Source organism: Talpa occidentalis, unplaced genomic scaffold (assembly GCF_014898055.3).
Source record: "Talpa occidentalis isolate TD23 unplaced genomic scaffold, MPIMG_talOcc4v2.1 talOcc4.5, whole genome shotgun sequence".
Classification (NCBI taxonomy): Eukaryota; Metazoa; Chordata; class Mammalia; order Eulipotyphla; family Talpidae; genus Talpa; species Talpa occidentalis.
In genome coordinates, this window is record NW_023604861.1 from 84,770,505 (window position 1) to 84,788,760 (window position 18,256).

The 18,256-nt window shown below is 40.6% G+C and overlaps 2 protein-coding genes and 1 long non-coding RNA gene across 11 annotated transcripts in view; 1 reads left to right on the forward strand and 2 right to left on the reverse strand.

Moving 5' to 3' along the window:
• On the reverse strand, nucleotides 1-10,957 carry TPRKB (TP53RK binding protein). Of its 4 annotated transcripts, none has more exons than XM_037527650.2 (5): nucleotides 10,676-10,957; nucleotides 8,639-8,798; nucleotides 7,592-7,714; nucleotides 5,739-5,915; nucleotides 1-4,630 (listed from the first exon to the last, which is right to left on the reverse strand). In XM_037527650.2, the coding sequence occupies exons 2-5, from the start codon at nucleotides 8,777-8,779 to the stop codon at nucleotides 4,544-4,546; spliced, it is 528 nt and encodes a 175-aa protein (XP_037383547.1). In that variant the 5' UTR covers nucleotides 8,780-8,798; nucleotides 10,676-10,957; the 3' UTR covers nucleotides 1-4,543. The 4 variants fall into 4 exon arrangements, with proteins under 4 accessions (XP_037383547.1, XP_037383545.1, XP_037383546.1 ...); XM_037527648.2 differs by having other exon boundaries at nucleotides 8,639-8,801; XM_037527649.2 differs by lacking the exon at nucleotides 10,676-10,957 and adding an exon at nucleotides 10,605-10,669.
• The window catches only part of LOC129146958 (uncharacterized), a 9,667-nt gene continuing 2,059 nt past the window's right edge, over nucleotides 10,649-18,256 (forward strand). Inside the window, exons 1-2 of the long non-coding RNA XR_008554376.1 lie at nucleotides 10,649-10,888; nucleotides 11,033-11,181. This is a non-coding gene — a long non-coding RNA (uncharacterized LOC129146958). The remainder of the gene's footprint in view (nucleotides 10,889-11,032; nucleotides 11,182-18,256) is intronic.
• The window catches only part of DUSP11 (dual specificity phosphatase 11), a 27,696-nt gene continuing 24,894 nt past the window's right edge, over nucleotides 15,455-18,256 (reverse strand). For 4 of the 6 annotated variants that reach the window (XM_037527644.2, XM_054701738.1, XM_037527642.2 and 1 more), the window contains one exon: nucleotides 15,456-17,784. In XM_037527644.2, coding sequence (XP_037383541.1) covers nucleotides 17,589-17,784 — 196 coding nt within the window. In that variant the 3' untranslated portion in view covers nucleotides 15,456-17,588. Of the gene's footprint in view, nucleotides 17,785-18,256 lie in introns of all 6 variants that reach the window. The other 2 variants (XM_037527645.2, XM_037527646.2) reach the window with 1 other exon arrangement.

Consider the following 18,256-nt stretch of genomic DNA (forward strand, 5'->3'; position numbering starts at 1 on the left):
CCCCATAAAGCATCACACTTCTAAGTACTTATTGCTGTTATTTGCTTAACAAGTAATTGTTAATTAAACTAGATATTAACAGTGTCAAGTACTGTGATTTTACTCAACTTTCTATTACCCATAGGAAACTGACTATAATAGGTTATATGTTTGGAATCATCGTTCCAAGAGTTGTGGGACTTGAGAGCACATGTAGACAAATGCTTACCATCTATGAAGAACACTCGCCTAAGGACCAGCCCCGTCCAGGAAGGACCAATGAGATAGAAGGTATACAGGCATTATGTTTTGGAAATCTCAGTAAGAAAAATAATTCAGGACGTTTAACTTAAGTTTCTGGAATAACTTAAGGGGTCATATTCCCTGACTTCTCCTCAGGGTTCCCAGTAACCCAATTTCATGTCAGTGCCCTGGACTTCCACTGAGAACTAAGAAACAATGGCAACAGAAATAATGTAGAAAGATAGGTCATCCTTGGTAAGATGTTCGGAAAGTCTAGGGTAATTGGCCTGCTCTAGAGAAATATTTTTTTTTAAATATTTATTTATCCATGCATACAAGAGCTGGGGCACAGGCCAGAGATGCAGGGGGTGAGAAGACCAACCAGAGACAGAGTGGGGAGTAGAACAGACAGATTGACTGAAACACACTGCTGAGGAGAGCAGTGGGCGAGACAGGAGAGTTCTGCCTTGCCATGTGGGTAGCTCTCCGGCTGGCCAGGGATCAAACTCGTGCTGCAGAGGCTGTGGACTGCTTCATAGCACGGCGCTTAACTCCTTGCGCCACCAGGAAGGCCCTAGAGAAATATTCTTTAGCAAACTTTTAACAAATTCTGAGGAAGAAAGGATCTGGTCCCAACACTCAATTAGAGTAACTCAAGTAGACATTATAGAGACAATAATTATGAAAGTGTAGCTGGGTAAAGGGGAGCAAGGAATGGCATTATTGCCCAGAGGCCTGAAACAAGGCAGGAGGAAGTTGAGTGGAACCAGAGCCAGGGGTTGAGCAGAGTGGGCTGTTCTGAGGGGTCCAGGGAACTGGAACAGTAAACACTCTGGTCTCACTCTTCTCCCATCAACCTCTTGCTAGCTACCCCTTCCTCACACACTGGCTAAATACCAGCAGAAGCCAAGGAGAAGGGAAACCACTTGCTGTGCACATATAGGTTAATCCCCAGAATGGAGAGAAGAGTGGGGGGACAGTGATTTGGAGAGGAAAATTGGAAGAGATTATGAAAACATCAAGAAAGTGCAAATATGATGAATACAAACTGTACTCATTCTGAGACCAAAGCAGGTTATGCTTTACTCAATAGTGATGTGAGGGCCTCCCTGGTAGCACCAGGGGTTAATATGCAACCTATGAAGCTGTCCACAGCCACTGCAGCATGAGTTCGATCCCCAGCCAGGGAGCTACCCACATGGCGCAGGAGACCTCTCCTGACTTGCCCAATGCTCCCCTCAGCAGTGTACTTTAGTCAATCTGCCTGTTCTGTTTCCCACTCTGTCTCTGGTGAATCCTCTCACCTCCCTCATCTCTGGCTTATGTCCCAGCTCTTCTATGCATTAATAAATAAATCTTTTTAAAAAAAAATAGTAATGTGAGTGCAGAGAGGTACTATAGTTAGTAAAACTGAGCCAGGATCATAAGAAAGGAAAAGCAGAAAGCAGACAGCAGACAGCTGCAAAGCCCCAAAACAAAGGCTATGGGTCACGGGGCACCTAAAATACAGCTCAGGACTTACGAGTTGTCCTGTACTTTTGAGTGTATGTGGGGGATAATGGAATGAAGGGTTGTTAAAGACTCTTCTGCTATAATTACTTAAAACCATGATCGCTCCCAAGGCTGGGGAGGTAGGGAACAATAAAGATCACCTGGGCAACAGAGCCTTCCTCAATGTTACCACAGGGTAAATCAGGAGAGAGCTGGCATTTTGCTTTAATCTGTACCCTTGATTAAAGAGTCAAATTCATGGGGCTTACCAAGACCACATCCCCTTTTCTGCTAGCACCACAAAACCTCTAATATGGGCTGCTTTTGCTGGGGGGTTATTTAGGCCATGGAGCGATCTGGTTTAGGTAAAGAACATTATTCCAAGCCACAAATAGCCAAAGCCCAGTTGAAGAAAACAAAGGAGAAAGGAGTTATCTCACTTCCAAACTTCAAGCTATACTATAAAGCCATAATAATTAAAACAGTTTGGTATTGAAACAAAAACAGACACACAGACCAATGGAACTGAATAGAGAGCTCAGAAATAAAGCCACACTTACATGGACAACTAATCTTTGACAAAGGAGCAAAGAACATGCAATGGAACACAGACAGTTTGTTCAATAAATGGTGCTGGGAAAACTGGACCACCACATGCAAAAAAATGAAACTAGACCACTACCTCTCACCATGCACAAAAATAAACTCAAAATGGATAAAAGAACTGGACATAAGACTTGAAACCATAAAATATATAGAAGAAAATATAGGTAAAACACTACAAGACATACATCGCAATAACATCTTTAACAACTCATCACCCAAAGCAAAGATAGTCAAGGAAAAGATAAACACCTGGGATTACATCAAACTGAAAAGCTTCTGTACATTAACCAAAACAGAAAGACACCCCTCTGATTGGGAAAAAATCTTTGAACTCCATTCAACTGATAAGGGACTGATAACAAAGATTTACAAAGAACTCACATGACTCAACAAAAACAAACAATCCAGTCAAAAAATGGGCAGAAGAACTTAAAAGACATTTCTCCAAAGAGGAAATACAAATGGCCAACAGGCATATGAAAAAATGTTCAACATCCCTTATCATCAGGGAAATGCAAATCAAAACTACATTGAGATACCACCTTACACCAGTAAGACTGGGACATACCAAAAAAAAACAAGCAACAACAAATGTTGGGGAGAATGTGGTGAAAAAGGAACTCTCCTACATTGCTGGTGGGAGTGCAAACTGGTCCAACCACTATGGAAAGCTGTCTGGAGGTTCTTCAGTCTACTAAAAATGGAACTACCATATGACCTGGCAATTACACTCCTAGGGATCTACCCAAAGGACACAAAACATTGATTCAAAAGAGCATCTGTACACCTATGTTTATTGCAGCACTATTTACAATAGGCAAAACCTGGAAACAACCCAAATGCCCCAAAATAGATGACTGGATCAAGAAGATGTGGTGTATATACACAATGGAATATTATTCAGCAATCAAAAAAGATAAACTCATGCCATTCACAGCAACGTGGATGGAGCTGGAAGGAATTATGCTCAGTGAAATAAGCCAGAAGGAAAAAGAAAAATATCAATGGTTTCACTTATAGCAGGAATATAGGGGAACCAAATAAGACTCAGTGTAAAAAAATATTAATAGTACAAAACACAACAAAGCAAAAACAGACAATTATAAATCAGAGACATACTGCAGGGGAAGAGGAGGGAGAGGGATGCAAGGGAGGGAGGGAGGAGCACAGGGGACTGAGGTGATGATGCACGGGTGCATTGGTGAAGGCAACTCTATGAGGACTACACCTGAGGGGGTGGGGGGAAGCAAATATTGTTTAAAAATGAACAATGATGTAAACAAAAAATAATTAATTAAAAAAATTTAAAAAAAGAACATTATTCCAAATTGGCTCAAAAAGAGTTTCATAAGTCTTGTAGAACTTCTGCTAATTTTTCTTTCTTAAGAAATGGTATTACTTTGTCTTTTATTTCTTCTTGACCCAAAGGGTCAAAGGAGTTGAAAACAAATACAGTTAGAGAAATAACACCTTTAAAACCACTTTTTCTAACATACAGTCCAACTTCTCAACATGGCAATGTCTGTTAAAAGCAATACTGCTGTTGGGCCTCCCTGGTGGCGCAGTGGTTGAGCGCTGGGTTGCGAAGCTGCCTGCAGCCTCTGCAGTGCCGGTTCAAAACCCGGCCACCGACGAGGGTCCCACAAGGCGCGCAGACCTCTCCTGCCGCCTGCTGCTCCCCTCAGCAGTGTATTTCGTCAGTCTGGCTGTTCTGTTCCCCGCTCTGGCTCTGGTGAATTCTCTCACCCTTCCACGCTTCTGACTGTACCCAGTGCTTGTATAAATAAATAAATAAATAAATCTTTTAAAATAAATAAATAAAAAATAAAAGCAATGCTGCCGAGCGTGGCATGTGCAAAGACTCCCAATATTAAAATCCTTTAAGTTTATAACCTCTTCCCTAATAATTCTACGCTACGGAGGCTATCCTCAAGAAATGGAAATGTACAGAAATTTGCAAAACTGAACATTTTAAAGCAATTAAAAGCATAAGCAAAGTTACACACTGATGAAAAGAACATATTATAGTAATGGCACAGAAAGACAGTGTGATAGAGCCATTACGAGCACAGATCTGAGTCTGAACACCGATCACAGGGAAGCTTCAACTTTCTACTCATTTATGATGATATCTTTATAACAGAGATGTCTGTATTAACTTTATAATCAGGAAAGGGAAATCAAATTTTTGATGCTGAAAATTTTTGTTGACATTTCTGTCATTTCATAAAACATCTTTTGTTGACATTCTACAAATGATACCATCCAGTAATGTCCCGATACTTTCTTCTTGTGAAGATAATTTATATATCTGTAAAAGACAAATTATGACATGTTAGTATATACAAATTACTAACTTCTTTATGCAAACGTGTATAAGTATAATCATTTATCATCCAATTACTGGCAAAATGGTATAAAATTACAACTGTGGGGGCCTCCCTGGTGGCGCAGCAGTTGAGCGCTGGGTTGTGAAGCTGCCCACGGCCTCCGCAGCGCTGGTTCGATCCCCGGCTGCTCCCCAGCCACCAGAGGAGGGTCCCACATGGCGCGCAGACCTCTCCTGCCGCCCGCTGCTCCCCTCAGCAGTGTACTTCGGTCCTTCTGCCTGCTCTGCTCCCCGCTCTGACTCTGGTGAATTCTCTCACCCTCCCGCGCTTCTGACTGTACCCAGTGCATGTATAAACAAAACAAACAAACAAATAAATAAATAAATAACATGCCTCTATTTAAAAAAAAAAAAAATTACAACTGTGATTAAAATATACAAAGTGGATGGGAATTCATCACATGTCAAAAGTTCCCTTTAAATTGCAGTTATGGTGACAACTCTAACCATAGAAACCAAATGTGTTTCTAACACATATCTAGACATTAACTTCATACTATATTTATTTTATATTTTACTTTATTATTATTTTTTAAACATTTATTTATTTATTTATACAAGCACTGGGTACAGTCAGAAGCATGGGAGGGTGACAGAATTCACCAGAGCCAGAGTGGGGAACAGAACAGGCAGACCGACGAAATACACTGCTGAGGGGAGCAGTGGGCGCGGCAGGAAGAGATCTGTCACGCCATGTGGGATCCTCGGTGGTGGCCAGGGATCCTACCAGTGCTGCAGACTGTGAGCAGCTTCACAGTCCAGCGCTCAACCACTGTGCCACCAGAGGAGGCCCTTATTTTACATTTTAAATGTACTTTTAAAGTTTCACATTTAAAGGTATCTATTCTTCATTAAAGTGACGAATGCTTTTATTAACTAAGTTTATAATTATTTTCACATAAACTTGGATCTATACTTTTCTTTAAATTATGTTAACCTTTTATAAAGTTTAAAAAGGAGCACTGGTGATCAAAACAAAACATTGACTGTCCTCATCTATCACACTTTCTAAAAATAGTGATTTACAAACCTTTTTGACGTCTGTAGTATTTGTTATTTCAGGAAGACTGTTCAGAGAAACTTGATGACCTTCTACCTGAGAGATAAGGTATTCTTGATTTATCTGCTTTTCTCCCTCTTCAACATAAACGATTAGAATTGAAGTATCATTTGCTGAGATACCAAATTTTTTCAAAGCCTCTGAAATCTAAGGGGAAAATAAAGACAATGAATTGGTAGTTACTGTTTCTGAAACATCTCTCCATTTGCTTTCTTCCCTGGTCAGGATCTTATTTCTCACATCCAAACAGTTCTCTCAGCCTACGACTTTTCTTTTCAACCATTCCCTCTTAACATCTACCAGTTCTGACTCTAGAGTACTTCCTGCTCAAAGCTGTACCAAAATCCTAAGGATGAGATTTGTTGACATGGCACACTAACACCCATTCCCACGGGTCCCAAGTGACCAAGTCACATGCTCCCGCCATCCCAGCCAGTAGGGACTGTGTGCCCATCCTGTCACATGTGACACTTTTTTGGCCTGTGCTCATACTTTGTCCTCTGCCTTTACTGCCTTCATCCTTCAAGTTCAGTTCAAATGTCATGCCCCACTGTACCCTCAATTCCCACAGAATGAGTTTTTTCACTGTTTCATTAGGTTTCATTATTCCTATTATCTCATTTAGTTTAGGGCATTTGAACTTCTGTCTTGTTCATCTGTCTTCCTCAAGAACATACTTATTTTTTCTGTTCTTCAAACTATAATGGGAAGTTGGAAAAGCTCAAGATTGTTTCTTGAATTATTTCAAATGATCTCAGAGGAATAATAATTATCTGGTAAATTTTTTTCAGGTACTAAATTCTATTACTGTGCATTTTATAAACTTTATGAACACCTAATTTTTCTCTTGACACTAGTACTTGGTAGTGTCATTAACAGTAATTGATAGTAATAGTTTCAGTAACAGTAATTGATAGTAATAGTAACAGTAAAACCATCAGAAAAAATTTTTTTCTTTTTTTTTTTAAAGATTTATTTATTTATGCATACAAGAGCTGGGGTGTAGGCCAGAGGTGCGGGGAATAGGGGGTGAGAGGATTCACCAGAGACAGAGTGGGGAGCGGAACAGGTGGAGCTACTGAAATACACTGCTGAGGGGAGCAGCAGGCGAGACAGGAGTGGTAGCAGCGCCATGTGGGCCAGCTCCTTGGCTGGATATCGTGCTGCAGTGCCTGTGGATAGCTTCATAGTGCTGAGACTCAACCCCTTGCGCCACCAGGGAGGCCCCAGTTATTTTTTTCTTATGTGCCACATATAGAATATCATTAGCTCAACTTTGATATTACTATCAAAGTTATCAAACTACAAACAACAAACTCTTCCTATTCACAGGGAATGTGAGTGAGCCATGTGTTAAGGGCTGTTCTAGGTACCAGGCAGAATTCTGGTATATGGAAAAGACATGAAATCTATCCTCAAGGAGTTTATAGGAAAGTGAAAAATGCACATGATAACACACAAATACCTATGCCTAATTCTTTATTACTTAAGATAGAGACTTAGATATCATTAGGCTAAAATAGCATTGAGGCAAAGAATGCCTTCTTCATTCTATATGACAAGAAAGACACATCATTTAATTATCCTCACTTAACCTGGCTGTATTTTTGTTTACTCATATTGTAAACTGACTCCAAAGCTTATTTGTTTGCCTAGTAAAAGGCAGTGCTAAAAACCTCAACTCTATCTAGAGCTTTCTTCACGATTTTGGTTTGTCACCAACAACAAACTTACAAGAATTTGGCCTCCAACCCAACACAGGAACACACATGCTACCATGACAAGATCAATAGAAATAAAGTAAGTAATTCTGAATCAATTACATTGTTATTTGGGGAAAGGTTGAAAATAATTTCAGTAGACAGAGTTCTTGTTTTCATTTTTCCCAGTTTGTAGAGGTGAACTGCTTTATTTGCTGCCACAAGTATCTGAAATGGATCGACAATCTACCAAAGAGAACAAAAAGAATTACACATAGGAAATGTGGAGCATTCTGAAGATGCATGTCCTACCTCATGGTAATTCCAGTGTAAGACTGTTTTACTTCACCATAATTCTATGGTCTACATTTTCAAAATTACTCTCTCTCCCTCTTTCTCCCCCCCACCCCCCAAAATACTATCTCAAAGGCCTGGGTATTCAGAAAAATCACAGAATTTTAAAGTGGCAAGAAATTTAATGGTAAAAAAAATTTAAATAATGTTTATCAAGGTCTAATATTATGGAAAAGGCCATGATCTAAACATTTTACCTTTATTATTTAATTCTCAAATCTACCATATGAACTTGGTTTAATTATTCACATGTAATGGATGACGAAACTAATGCAAATAATATCTTGGTTTGAGTCTCAGCCCTGCTACTCACCACCGAACTTACTTGGGCAAATTATTTAGGATTTTATCTGTTAGATGCAGATAATCATAGCACTTTTTACAGGGTTGTTGTGAAGATTGAGTTAGAATATGTAAGGCATTTATAACAGTTCTAGGCACTGTCTATGAAAGTTGGCTACCACTGGCACAAAGACATAAGTAGCAGAGCTAGGACTATGTCCTGGAATGTGATCCCAGTGGGTGCTCTTACACCTTCTCTGCAAGGATTTTCTAGTTCAGATCAAAAGGTGGAGATGTAGGCATATGCCATTATGTCAGAGTCAGACCACAACCTCTCATATTTCCTCAGGGAGGGCTAGGTACTTTCATTTCTATTCACTGTTAAATTCAAGGTTGAACAAATCTGACTTCATTCCACTGTTTATAGACAAGAACGAATTATCTGATGGCAATTTTAGGCTAACCAATAGTATCATGAAAAATTAACATTCTTAAATGCCCCCTATAGCTTATTCATCCTCCCTTTGTACTTACCATTGTAGGGTTTATTAATGAACCATCAATAGCACCTTCCATGGCCCTTTTTCTCAAATCGCCAGCATTTTTCACATCTTTAAATAACAGAAGGGTCACCCTGCATCCGGGAAATAGGTCCAGCTGATGAGTTAACTGCATTTCATAGATAAGCAGGATTCTACTGCACAAAACCAGAAAGACAGACTTATTTTGATTCAAAGTTAATGCTATAATTCATTAACAAATATACTCGCTAACAAAAAATTAAAATAACTAATAATAAAATGGCAGAAGTGTCAAACCAGAAAACCTCATCCCAAGTGGCTGCTTTCTTTGCCACTCCTAGGAAAGGATCAAGACTGGTGCCTGGTCCCCTGCTTATGTGCAGGCTCTGATGCATGGCTGACAGAGAGCTTCCCCAACACAGAACTAGGAGTGGGATTTCTGGAATTTTTTAGACCATGGCTTACTTACAGTAATAATGAAACCTCACTCCAATTTAGGCTTTTAAGCTTTCCAATCTCCACATTTTATTTATATTTTAGCAGGATCTAGACACAAGTATTAAAGAAGAAAAGAGTTTTATAGAAGAAAGTATGACCTTTGACTCAGATATTCATTCACACATGGCATTTAAACAGAGACGACACACTTAATAAATAATCAATTAATATTGGCCCTTTCTTATATGAAAGTTTGACAAGGACAGAATACAAAGACCTAAGATATTTAGGTGAGGCAATATGATAGGCTCATTTTATCCATTTAGGTGGCTGGTTCTACTTGTAGGACTTTCTAAAGATTATTGGAATTCCAAGAACTTATACAATAAGATGTCCCTGTCCCACTCTAACAGTAAAATGTTGAAAACCACCTATCTAGCCAGTATTGGTTGTGACTAAAAAACCATTAAAAATTGTAGTCTTGAAAAGTAGGTAAGGATGTATGAAAATAGCAATAAATAACATTAGGTAAAAACATCTAATTGAAAAGGAAAACATAAAACGTGGTCAAATCGTCGGGTTTTTAAAAAGCGCACAGAGACTGAAAGGAATATACACCAAAAAGCTAGTCATCTCTGACTGGGTGGAATCACACCTAAATTGCTCTGTTATAATCAGGGGAAATAAATGAGCAATGTTCTGGCACACAGCAGGTCAATCTTCATTGTCCTGATAGTGTCCAATGAGGGGAAAAAAGGACACAGAAAGATAATGAATAGGTTCTTAATTATATAAAAAGATACAGAAAACATTAAGGATATATACCAAAATATGGCCATTTGGGGTAGAATTATATAGGTAGTTTTTACTGTCCTTTGCACAAAATATTTTTGAGTGTGTACTGAGTACACAAAATATGAGTACACAACCAGGGAAGAAAAAAACTTCGAGGTTTTGGTTCTTACAATGGGAGAAAAGACCTTTAACAAAAGTAAAAAATGTTTTTATATAATTTCGCCAGAAACTCATAGTTGGATATCAATCTCTTACGTAAATCCCATATCTAATCCATAAATTCTTATGAACTTCACCTCCTAAATATCATTTTGACTGACCACTTCTCTCCCTACCCAGTGCCACAACCTCTCATCTGCAACAGAGGCTCTTAAACGTGGTCTCCTTACAATTCCTGCCTCCGATAATTCATCGGCAAAGGAACCTTTCAAAATGTAAATCTGATCTTGTCCTTTCGCTGCTTTTCTAAGTCCCAGCTTTACGTTAAGGCGCTCCACTCCATGATGTGGGGCTGGCTTGCCTCTTCTGCGGACAAGCGCAGAGGCCCTGCACTAGGTCCCTCGTAAGCCTCGCCACAACATTGGCGAGTCCGGCGCTCCTCGGTGTCATGTACCCTTACTAAACACTACACGTAGAACAGACTCATTTCCCTGGTCTACTTCCAGAACCCGGCTTCCGTAGGCGCTGGGGAACAAGGACGGAGGGAATCACAGACATCGCCAGGGGCTGGCCTCCCGACCCCTCACCTTCAGCTCTCCCCGCTCAGCACCACGCGGCCCAGCCCCGCCCAGCCAGCTCGCGAGCCGGGAGCCCGCACCTTCGAGTCGCCGGTCCGTCTCTGAAGAGCTTCCCCTCGGAAACAAACCCCTCAACTTCCGGAAGCTCGGCGGTAGCGGCTCCACCGCCCGGAGCCTGTTTCCAGCTAGGCGGGCTTGGGGTCGCGGAGTATTTTTCAATCTCCTCAGGACGTAAACTCCGGGCTGCGGTCCGGCCCGCCCCTCAGCTGTTTATTTCTCTCAGCAGGAGTCAGGTCAGCGGGCGGGAAGGGGAGCAGGAGCTCCCCGCCGTCACTTCCGGCGGTGGATGTGAAAAGGGGCCGTGGGCCGGGGGCGGGAGCTGAGGGCTGGCGCGCGTGCTGACCGTCTCCTTGTCCCGCTTTGCGTCTTCTGTGCAGCCCTAAGTGTGACCGAGATGAGCCCTATATATCTCTCCAATGCTTGAGATTCAACAGTTCCTTTCCGGCACAGATGGGACTCTTCCCTTCTCGCTCTCAGTGCGGTCCTTGGGATCTCCTGGCACGCGGCGTTTTCCCGCGGGCACTTGGTAGGTGACCGTGCTTTGTCAACCCTTTCTTCGTCTTCATGAAGCTGGTGTGCGCCGTTAATTTAGCCCTTAGGCCGCCACAGGTTCTTGTCCCGGGAAGCCGTAAAAAGAAATTCACAGACTTTCAGATAAGTAGAGAGAAGCGAACTTTATTCAAGAAAGTAAAAAACAGTGTAAAGGAAGAAAGCAAGGACTCCCAGGTGTGCTGTACCTGGGAGGGGCAAAGAAGCCGTCATGGGCCCATTTCTAGGGGATATTTAAATCTTTTTTCCTCTAATCTAAAAGCTCATCATCCTACTTTGATTGGCTCTTTCTTTTAGTTGCTCTACTCTTCCCAGATCAGTTTCTCCTTTTACCTCCCCTCTCCAAGGTCTTACTCTCTCAGGTCTTGCTATATTTATTTAGTGCTCCTAAACTTTGTGACGTCATCTCTGGAGTATGTTTCGGTTAGCATCTCTTAGAATTTACTGTCATCAGCCCCCTGGATTTCTCTGCCCTTATGTCAGAAGCCTCTAACTTTCACAAAGTCCCAACCTGCACTGTCCCTGAAGCTGCATCTTAACCCTAACTTGCCCTAACTTAACCCTAACTTGGGTCATGCCTGAATGTATCAGCCTCCAAAAGAGGAGGTAATCCCCTAAATAGGCTACAGAATTATTTTCTGCGTTTTTTACAGTTAGGACTCACCATGGTCAATACTTTTCTTTACAAAAACAATACAAATACAGCCATTGGGTATATATGTGCTATGGAGAGAAAAAATAAATAGAAAAGGGGGGAATGCCAAGTGGTGGACATCCTGTTTTAAATAGGATGGTCAAGAAAGATCTCATCAAAAGGGGCCATTTAGGGAGTCCCTGGTGGCGCAGGGGGTTGAGAGCAGCGCTGTGAAGCTGTCCACAGCCTCTGCAGCGCAGGTTCGATTCCTGGCTGGCCAGTGAGACCCACATGGCAGGGCAGACCTCTCCTGTCTCACCCACTGCTCCCCTCAGCAGTGTTTTTGGTCGTCTGCCTGTTCTGCTCCCTGCTCTGTCTCTGGTGAATCCTGTCACCCTCCCACACCTCTGCCCTGTATCCCAGTTCTTGTATAAATCTTTAAAAAAGAGGCGGGGGAGGGGGGTGCATTTAAACAGTGACTGGAAGAGGTCTAGAAAGCAAGCGCTATGGGTAACTGGAGAGCGAGCATTCCAGGCAACAAAGAGTACAAAGGTCCCGAGAGAAACCTTAGCCTAGTTAAGGAAGAGCAAAAAATAAACAGAAAAATGTGTGGCTTGAACACGGAATATATATGAAAACAATTTTTACATATTCTAACAGGACTCGTATCCAAATTTTAAAGAACTACAGCTCAATGAGAAACAATGTATTTATTAATAGGTGACACATTTCAACAAACATTTCAGAGATTTATGAAAGGCCAAAAAACCTATGAAAAGATGCTCAACATTAGTCATCAGGGAAATGCAAATGAAACGAGCTACTACTACACACCCATATGACTGAAATTTAAAAGACTATCAAGTATTGTCAAATGTGGACTAACTGGAATGGTCATTGCTGGTCTGTATATAAATAGTACAGCCACTTTGGAAAAGAGTTTGGCAGTTTCTTAAAAATTAAACTTATACTTACTGTACACATGTAAACACTATTGAAACATTACCACAGAATGTCAAGAAAATTGGGTAGGCAGGGGAACGGAACTGCTCTCAATTTGATGGTCATTAACAAAGCTGAATATGCTTGTCAAAACGGATAGAATTGTACACTAAGGATTAATTTTACTGTTTCTTAAAAAGTCATCTCAGAGGGCCTCCCCAGTGGCTCAGCGGTTGAGCACTGGGTTGCAAAGCTGCCCGCAGCCTCTGCAGCTCCGGTTCAATCCCTGGCTGCTCCCCGGCCACCACAGGAGGGTCCCACATGGCGCGCAGACCTCTCCTGCCACCCGCTGCTCCCCTCAGCAGTGTACTTCAGTCCTTCTGCCTGCTCTGCTCCCCACTCTGGCTCCGGTGAATTCTCTCACTCTCCCGCGCTTCTGACTGCACCCAGTGCTTGTATAAATAAATAAATCTTTAAAAAAGTCATCTCAGAAGTAAAGATGATCCTTGTACCTACAGCTGCAGAGGGAGATCATTATGCACCAATTCAAGAGATCTGAGATTATAAAAGCTAAATAAGTTTTATAATAACATCAGGCTTGTTCTCAGCAATATGTAGACTCACATAAATACACATAACTGCTACCACCTGTTAAAGTGACTCTAGCTTCAGAAGTGTTATCTGAATAAATGGGTCATGGGAGACACCCAAACTTCAAAATCTATTCCACGTATATGAAAATGAGATCCATACTTAATAAATTGTTAGCTTAGATGTAAATGATTGCTGTATTCCTTAAAAGTTATACATTTTTATAGGCTCTCAAAGTGAAAAGAGTTGGAAGACCTCTGCTAAGTCCATTCTCCTCTGCCTACCTGAATGAATTAAAAGCTGTGACTATTAGATATGGTTAACAAATACTTAAGTGTCTCAGCCTAAGTCCTCTAGAAAGCAGAGCCTGGGGTAAGGATTAAAGTGCTGGCATTTTATTAGCAATGAGTAGAAACACTAGGTGAAGAAACAGGAAAGTACAGCAATAAAAGATGCAGAGCCACCTGAGGTAATGGGTGACCTCACTGGCAGGCTTCACAATGAGCCTGAAAGACACACAGGATGTCTGGCATGAGTTCACTCAGCAGGATGGACTTCTGAAGGCTTGAAAGGAAAAATCACTCCTGAGAATAATTCACATCAGGGAGAAAGGAGGGGAATACATCTGCCTGGCTACCTCCTGTCTTCCGTATTCCATTCATTGAGACTCCTCCCATGGAAACAGACTCCTCCATAGGTCTGATCATCTTACCCGTCAATGGCCAGCTCAGAAAGCCAGAACCCATGCCTGTAGTGTCACTCTTCCATCAATTCTAAAGTGGAGGGATGGCTGAGAAGAGAGAGGGCTTGGGCATAAGGGCCAGGCAGACCCAGAGTTTAACCTGAGCTCCAAATAGCCTAGGGAATGCAGTGAGGTTTGCTGGCAAGGCAAAAAGGGGGAATGTGGTCCAGGGGAAGATGGTGCTTTCACAAAAGGGGGCTGAGACTTGTTTAGAACCTGTTTTATATTACTGTAGATGTAAATGAAATAAATGCTAAATAGTGAAACAAGGTATCCTGTAGGAAAAGGACTAATTCAGTGGGGGTTGAGGGGTTTACTGTGATGGCGCTATAAGAATGAAAATTATTTGCTCACAGAGACTGCAAGAGAACCATTACAGCCAAGGGAGCAACCTGAAAGTCACAGTGGCAGGCATAATAATGCACACCACCATATACTCAGCAAATGGCTGGCACACTGAGGAATGAAGTGTGCTTCAGGGGACTCAGATCATAGAAGGCAGAAGGCTTTGACAAAGAGCCAGAAATGGATTTGAAAGTCATAAGCCATTTAAGATTTCCAAGAGGGCAATAACTCCAATGAGTTTGTTTTCAGGATGTAATTCTAGGGCAGTTGTTAGATTAGAAAGGTGGTTCAGAGAGGATCCTGGGTAGGATCTCTCTTCATAGTGTAAGTGTTGTGGTTGACAATGGAGGATCAAATTATGACTTAGGGTATTTGATGGCCTACATTCCTGGGACATGATGCATAAAAATAAAGTTTACTGAACTGAAGATAAACCCCAAATCCAATTTTACTGGCAATTAAGTATTGTTACATTGGCTGTACAGAACTCAGGCCTGCATCTCTACTCCACACAAAACCCACCAAAATTGACAGTAAAGGAATTTTTAAAGGTTAAAAACTAACAAGAGAATGGGAGAGATAACAATTGGTATATAACAGTATTAAAGATTTCGAAGATGGTAATGGTCAGAATGGAGAAATGAAACCTAAATGGTGGAAAGTAAACGAAAAGCAACCTTTTTATAAGAACACCGTGGCATGACCAGAGCTTTCATTAGCTTTGAGTGCTTCAATCTTAAGTATGGAAAGATGGACAAATATCTTTGGATATTTCAAGAGCACCTCCAACCTAAGAGACACGCATCAACAAACAGGATGAGAGGAGAGAGAACATAGTTGATGACACAAATAGAATATAATAGTAAGGACAGACAGTAAGTCTACTGCTCTCACAATGACTTCTGCTGCTTGGAATGAAGGAGCAACCCATGGCACGTATTTGCTGTTTCAATGAACTGGTACAATAAAGTTAAATAAAAATAAAATTTTTCCAGTTTCATTTAAGAGATTTCTAAGAGTAAGCAGCTGGACTATGAGATGCAAGGAGAATACTCCCATTCTATTTAGGTAAAATCGGGTTGGGAGAGACCATTCCTCTCTCAAGGATATGTAAACAGAAAACACCCAATGGGGGAGTCTGTGAAAATATTTTACAGGTCAAAATAGAGGGACATAGTATCCAATATCCAGGAAAAGAGCTGGTTTTGAAAAGATTTATTGCAGTAAAGAAAACCAAATAAAGTATAGTAATTTAAGGAAATTAAAGTGTAATAGTGGAATTTAAAGCTACATTTGAAGTCATAAAAGAACGGAACAGATATTGCAGAATTTTAAATGAGTGGACAGAAAACAGTTGAGGAGCCTAACAAAACATGACAAAATGAAGAGACATGAAACTGATGAGCAGGAAGCAGTAGATGGGACAGATTTGGAGTTTTAATATATGCATATTTGATGTTTCTGAGCCAAAGACTACAACAGTTAGAATTATTCAGACATATAAAATAAGTAGTTTTCTGAGCTGAAGGCTCAGCCTATATTTAAAATGAGCTCAGTGAGTCCTGGAAAAAGTTCTATAATGTGGAAAATGGTATGAAAAGATACCTAAACCTAAATTTTGTCTCCATAAACATCAGGAATTTCAACAATAAATGAAAAGAATGCTTAAAAGACGTTTTCAAGATGGCAGTGCTTCTATGATGGCACTTCTGCTGGCGGTATCTTCCTTAGAAACTGCTTGCCAAGGAATTCCTTAGAAACCATTGGACAGCAGGATCCCCTTCCTACCTCTGCTTGTTCTTTGTTGCTGCATCAGTTGTCTTGCCCAATTTCTTTCCAAATGAACCTGTGATATATCCCAGGGAACAATTTCACAAGACTGCCTTTAGCAGGCAGGGAAAGATATCATGAACCATCACTTGGATGAAGGGTTGCAGCACGAGTGAGCTAGATACAAACCAGGGAGTGACTGAGTTAAGAGTACTTCCTTGGGTCAGATTCCACATGTTGTTCATATACAAAAGAGAAAATAAATATCACATGTATTAACAGACATTCTGAGATAGAAATCCTCAAAATTACAGGCTTTAGAAAATGAAGCCAAGCTGCTCAAGTATTCCACAAATATCTATCAATGTGTCAAGATGGTAGCATACCTCTTTGAGCAAACAAAGGTTTCTGACTTCTGCAATGAAATGCAACAAGCATTTCCCAAGTTCTAGCATACTGAAACATACGTGTTCAAGGTATACCAGCAGAAGGGAAAATTGAGAAAAAAGTCAAAATCAAGGCACCACTCTACTATGAGATGCAAGAAGGGAAATATTTCAGCAGGTTACATTCAACAGAGAAGCAGTAACATAGGAGCCCAGAAGTCTTTCCAAATATCCCAGGCTTTAAATGTGATGTTTAACAAGCAACCTTTATTGTATATAAAAGTTTTCAAGGTTTACTAAATAATTCTACCCAGCAGCTAATTACCTTTTCAGGTAAATTATCATCCAGTGTTCTGGTTTATTAGTCTGTCTCTCTTGTCCAGTTGACAATCAAGTCTTAAAAGTTTATTCATTATCCATGTGTTAAATTGCCTATCTGGCAATTCAGTTAAAAGAAGTTGGTCAAATCCCACAACAGACTGATTGATAAAGGAAAGAAATATCACAAAAATACAAAAAGCGATTAGGCTTTAAAGATATTGTCTCCTAGGAAGATTTTAATAAAAATTTTAAATAGTTGAGGAAAAAGATACTGTTAATGATTGGGTAAACAACAAAATATGACAAAAACAATACAAATTTCTATATATACGCTCATTCATGTCACAAGTCTATTCAGAAGGCGATATATAGAAAAGGAAGATAGAACTCTGAAAAATAATTTACAAGGGAAGTTCTTTATAACTATCAGTTCTAAAATATCATCTTCCTTTAAAAAAAATTTAAGACTACAATAGTAGACATCTCCTTCACTGTTGCAACTACTGTAAATTTGTCAGCAAAGAAGTACCAATATAATTTTTATTTAAGCTTTAACACATAAGGGAACAATTACAGATTATAAACCTGATCTTACAAAAAGTCACTCCAACTGTCTTCAGTCCTGTTCAGTTCCAGACAGATTTCCAAGACTGTCACTCAGTCCATCCATAATAGGCTGGATAGGGTAGTCTATAGTAACTGTAAGGGCAACTTGTATTCTGGACTGCTTGACTGGTATTTGGCTTTACATTCCAAGAGTATCTGTTATGTGAGAAGTCCTCTCCAGGGGGACCAGGAGGAGGAGGAACATAGCCACTCTGGTAAACGTTCTGATTCCATGGAAATTGTCTTAAACAAAACAAAAATAAACTATTATTAATCATAAGAAACTAGATAATATAAGCTTCATAAAATATTAGATATTCTCATGCTACTGTTTTCTATCTATGTGACCTTAGCAGATAAACTGCTTAATCTTTGGATTTCTTAGTTCTTTCTAAAAATGGAGCTAAAAGGGGCCCTCCCCGGTGGTGCAGTGGGTTGAACGCAGCACTGTGAAGCTGTCCACAGCCTCTGCAGCACAGGTTCGATTCCTAGCTGGGAGATGCCCACATGGCATGGCAGACCTCTCCTGACTCGCCCACTGCTCCCCTCAGCTGTGTTTTCAGACCATCTGCCTGTTCTGTTCCCTGCTCTGTCTTTGGTGAATTCTGTCACCCTCCTGTGCCTCTGACCTGTACCCCAGTTCTTGTATAAATAAATAAATCTTTAAAAAAAATGGAGCTAATAATACCTTCCAGTTTCATGGGTTGTTGTGGAA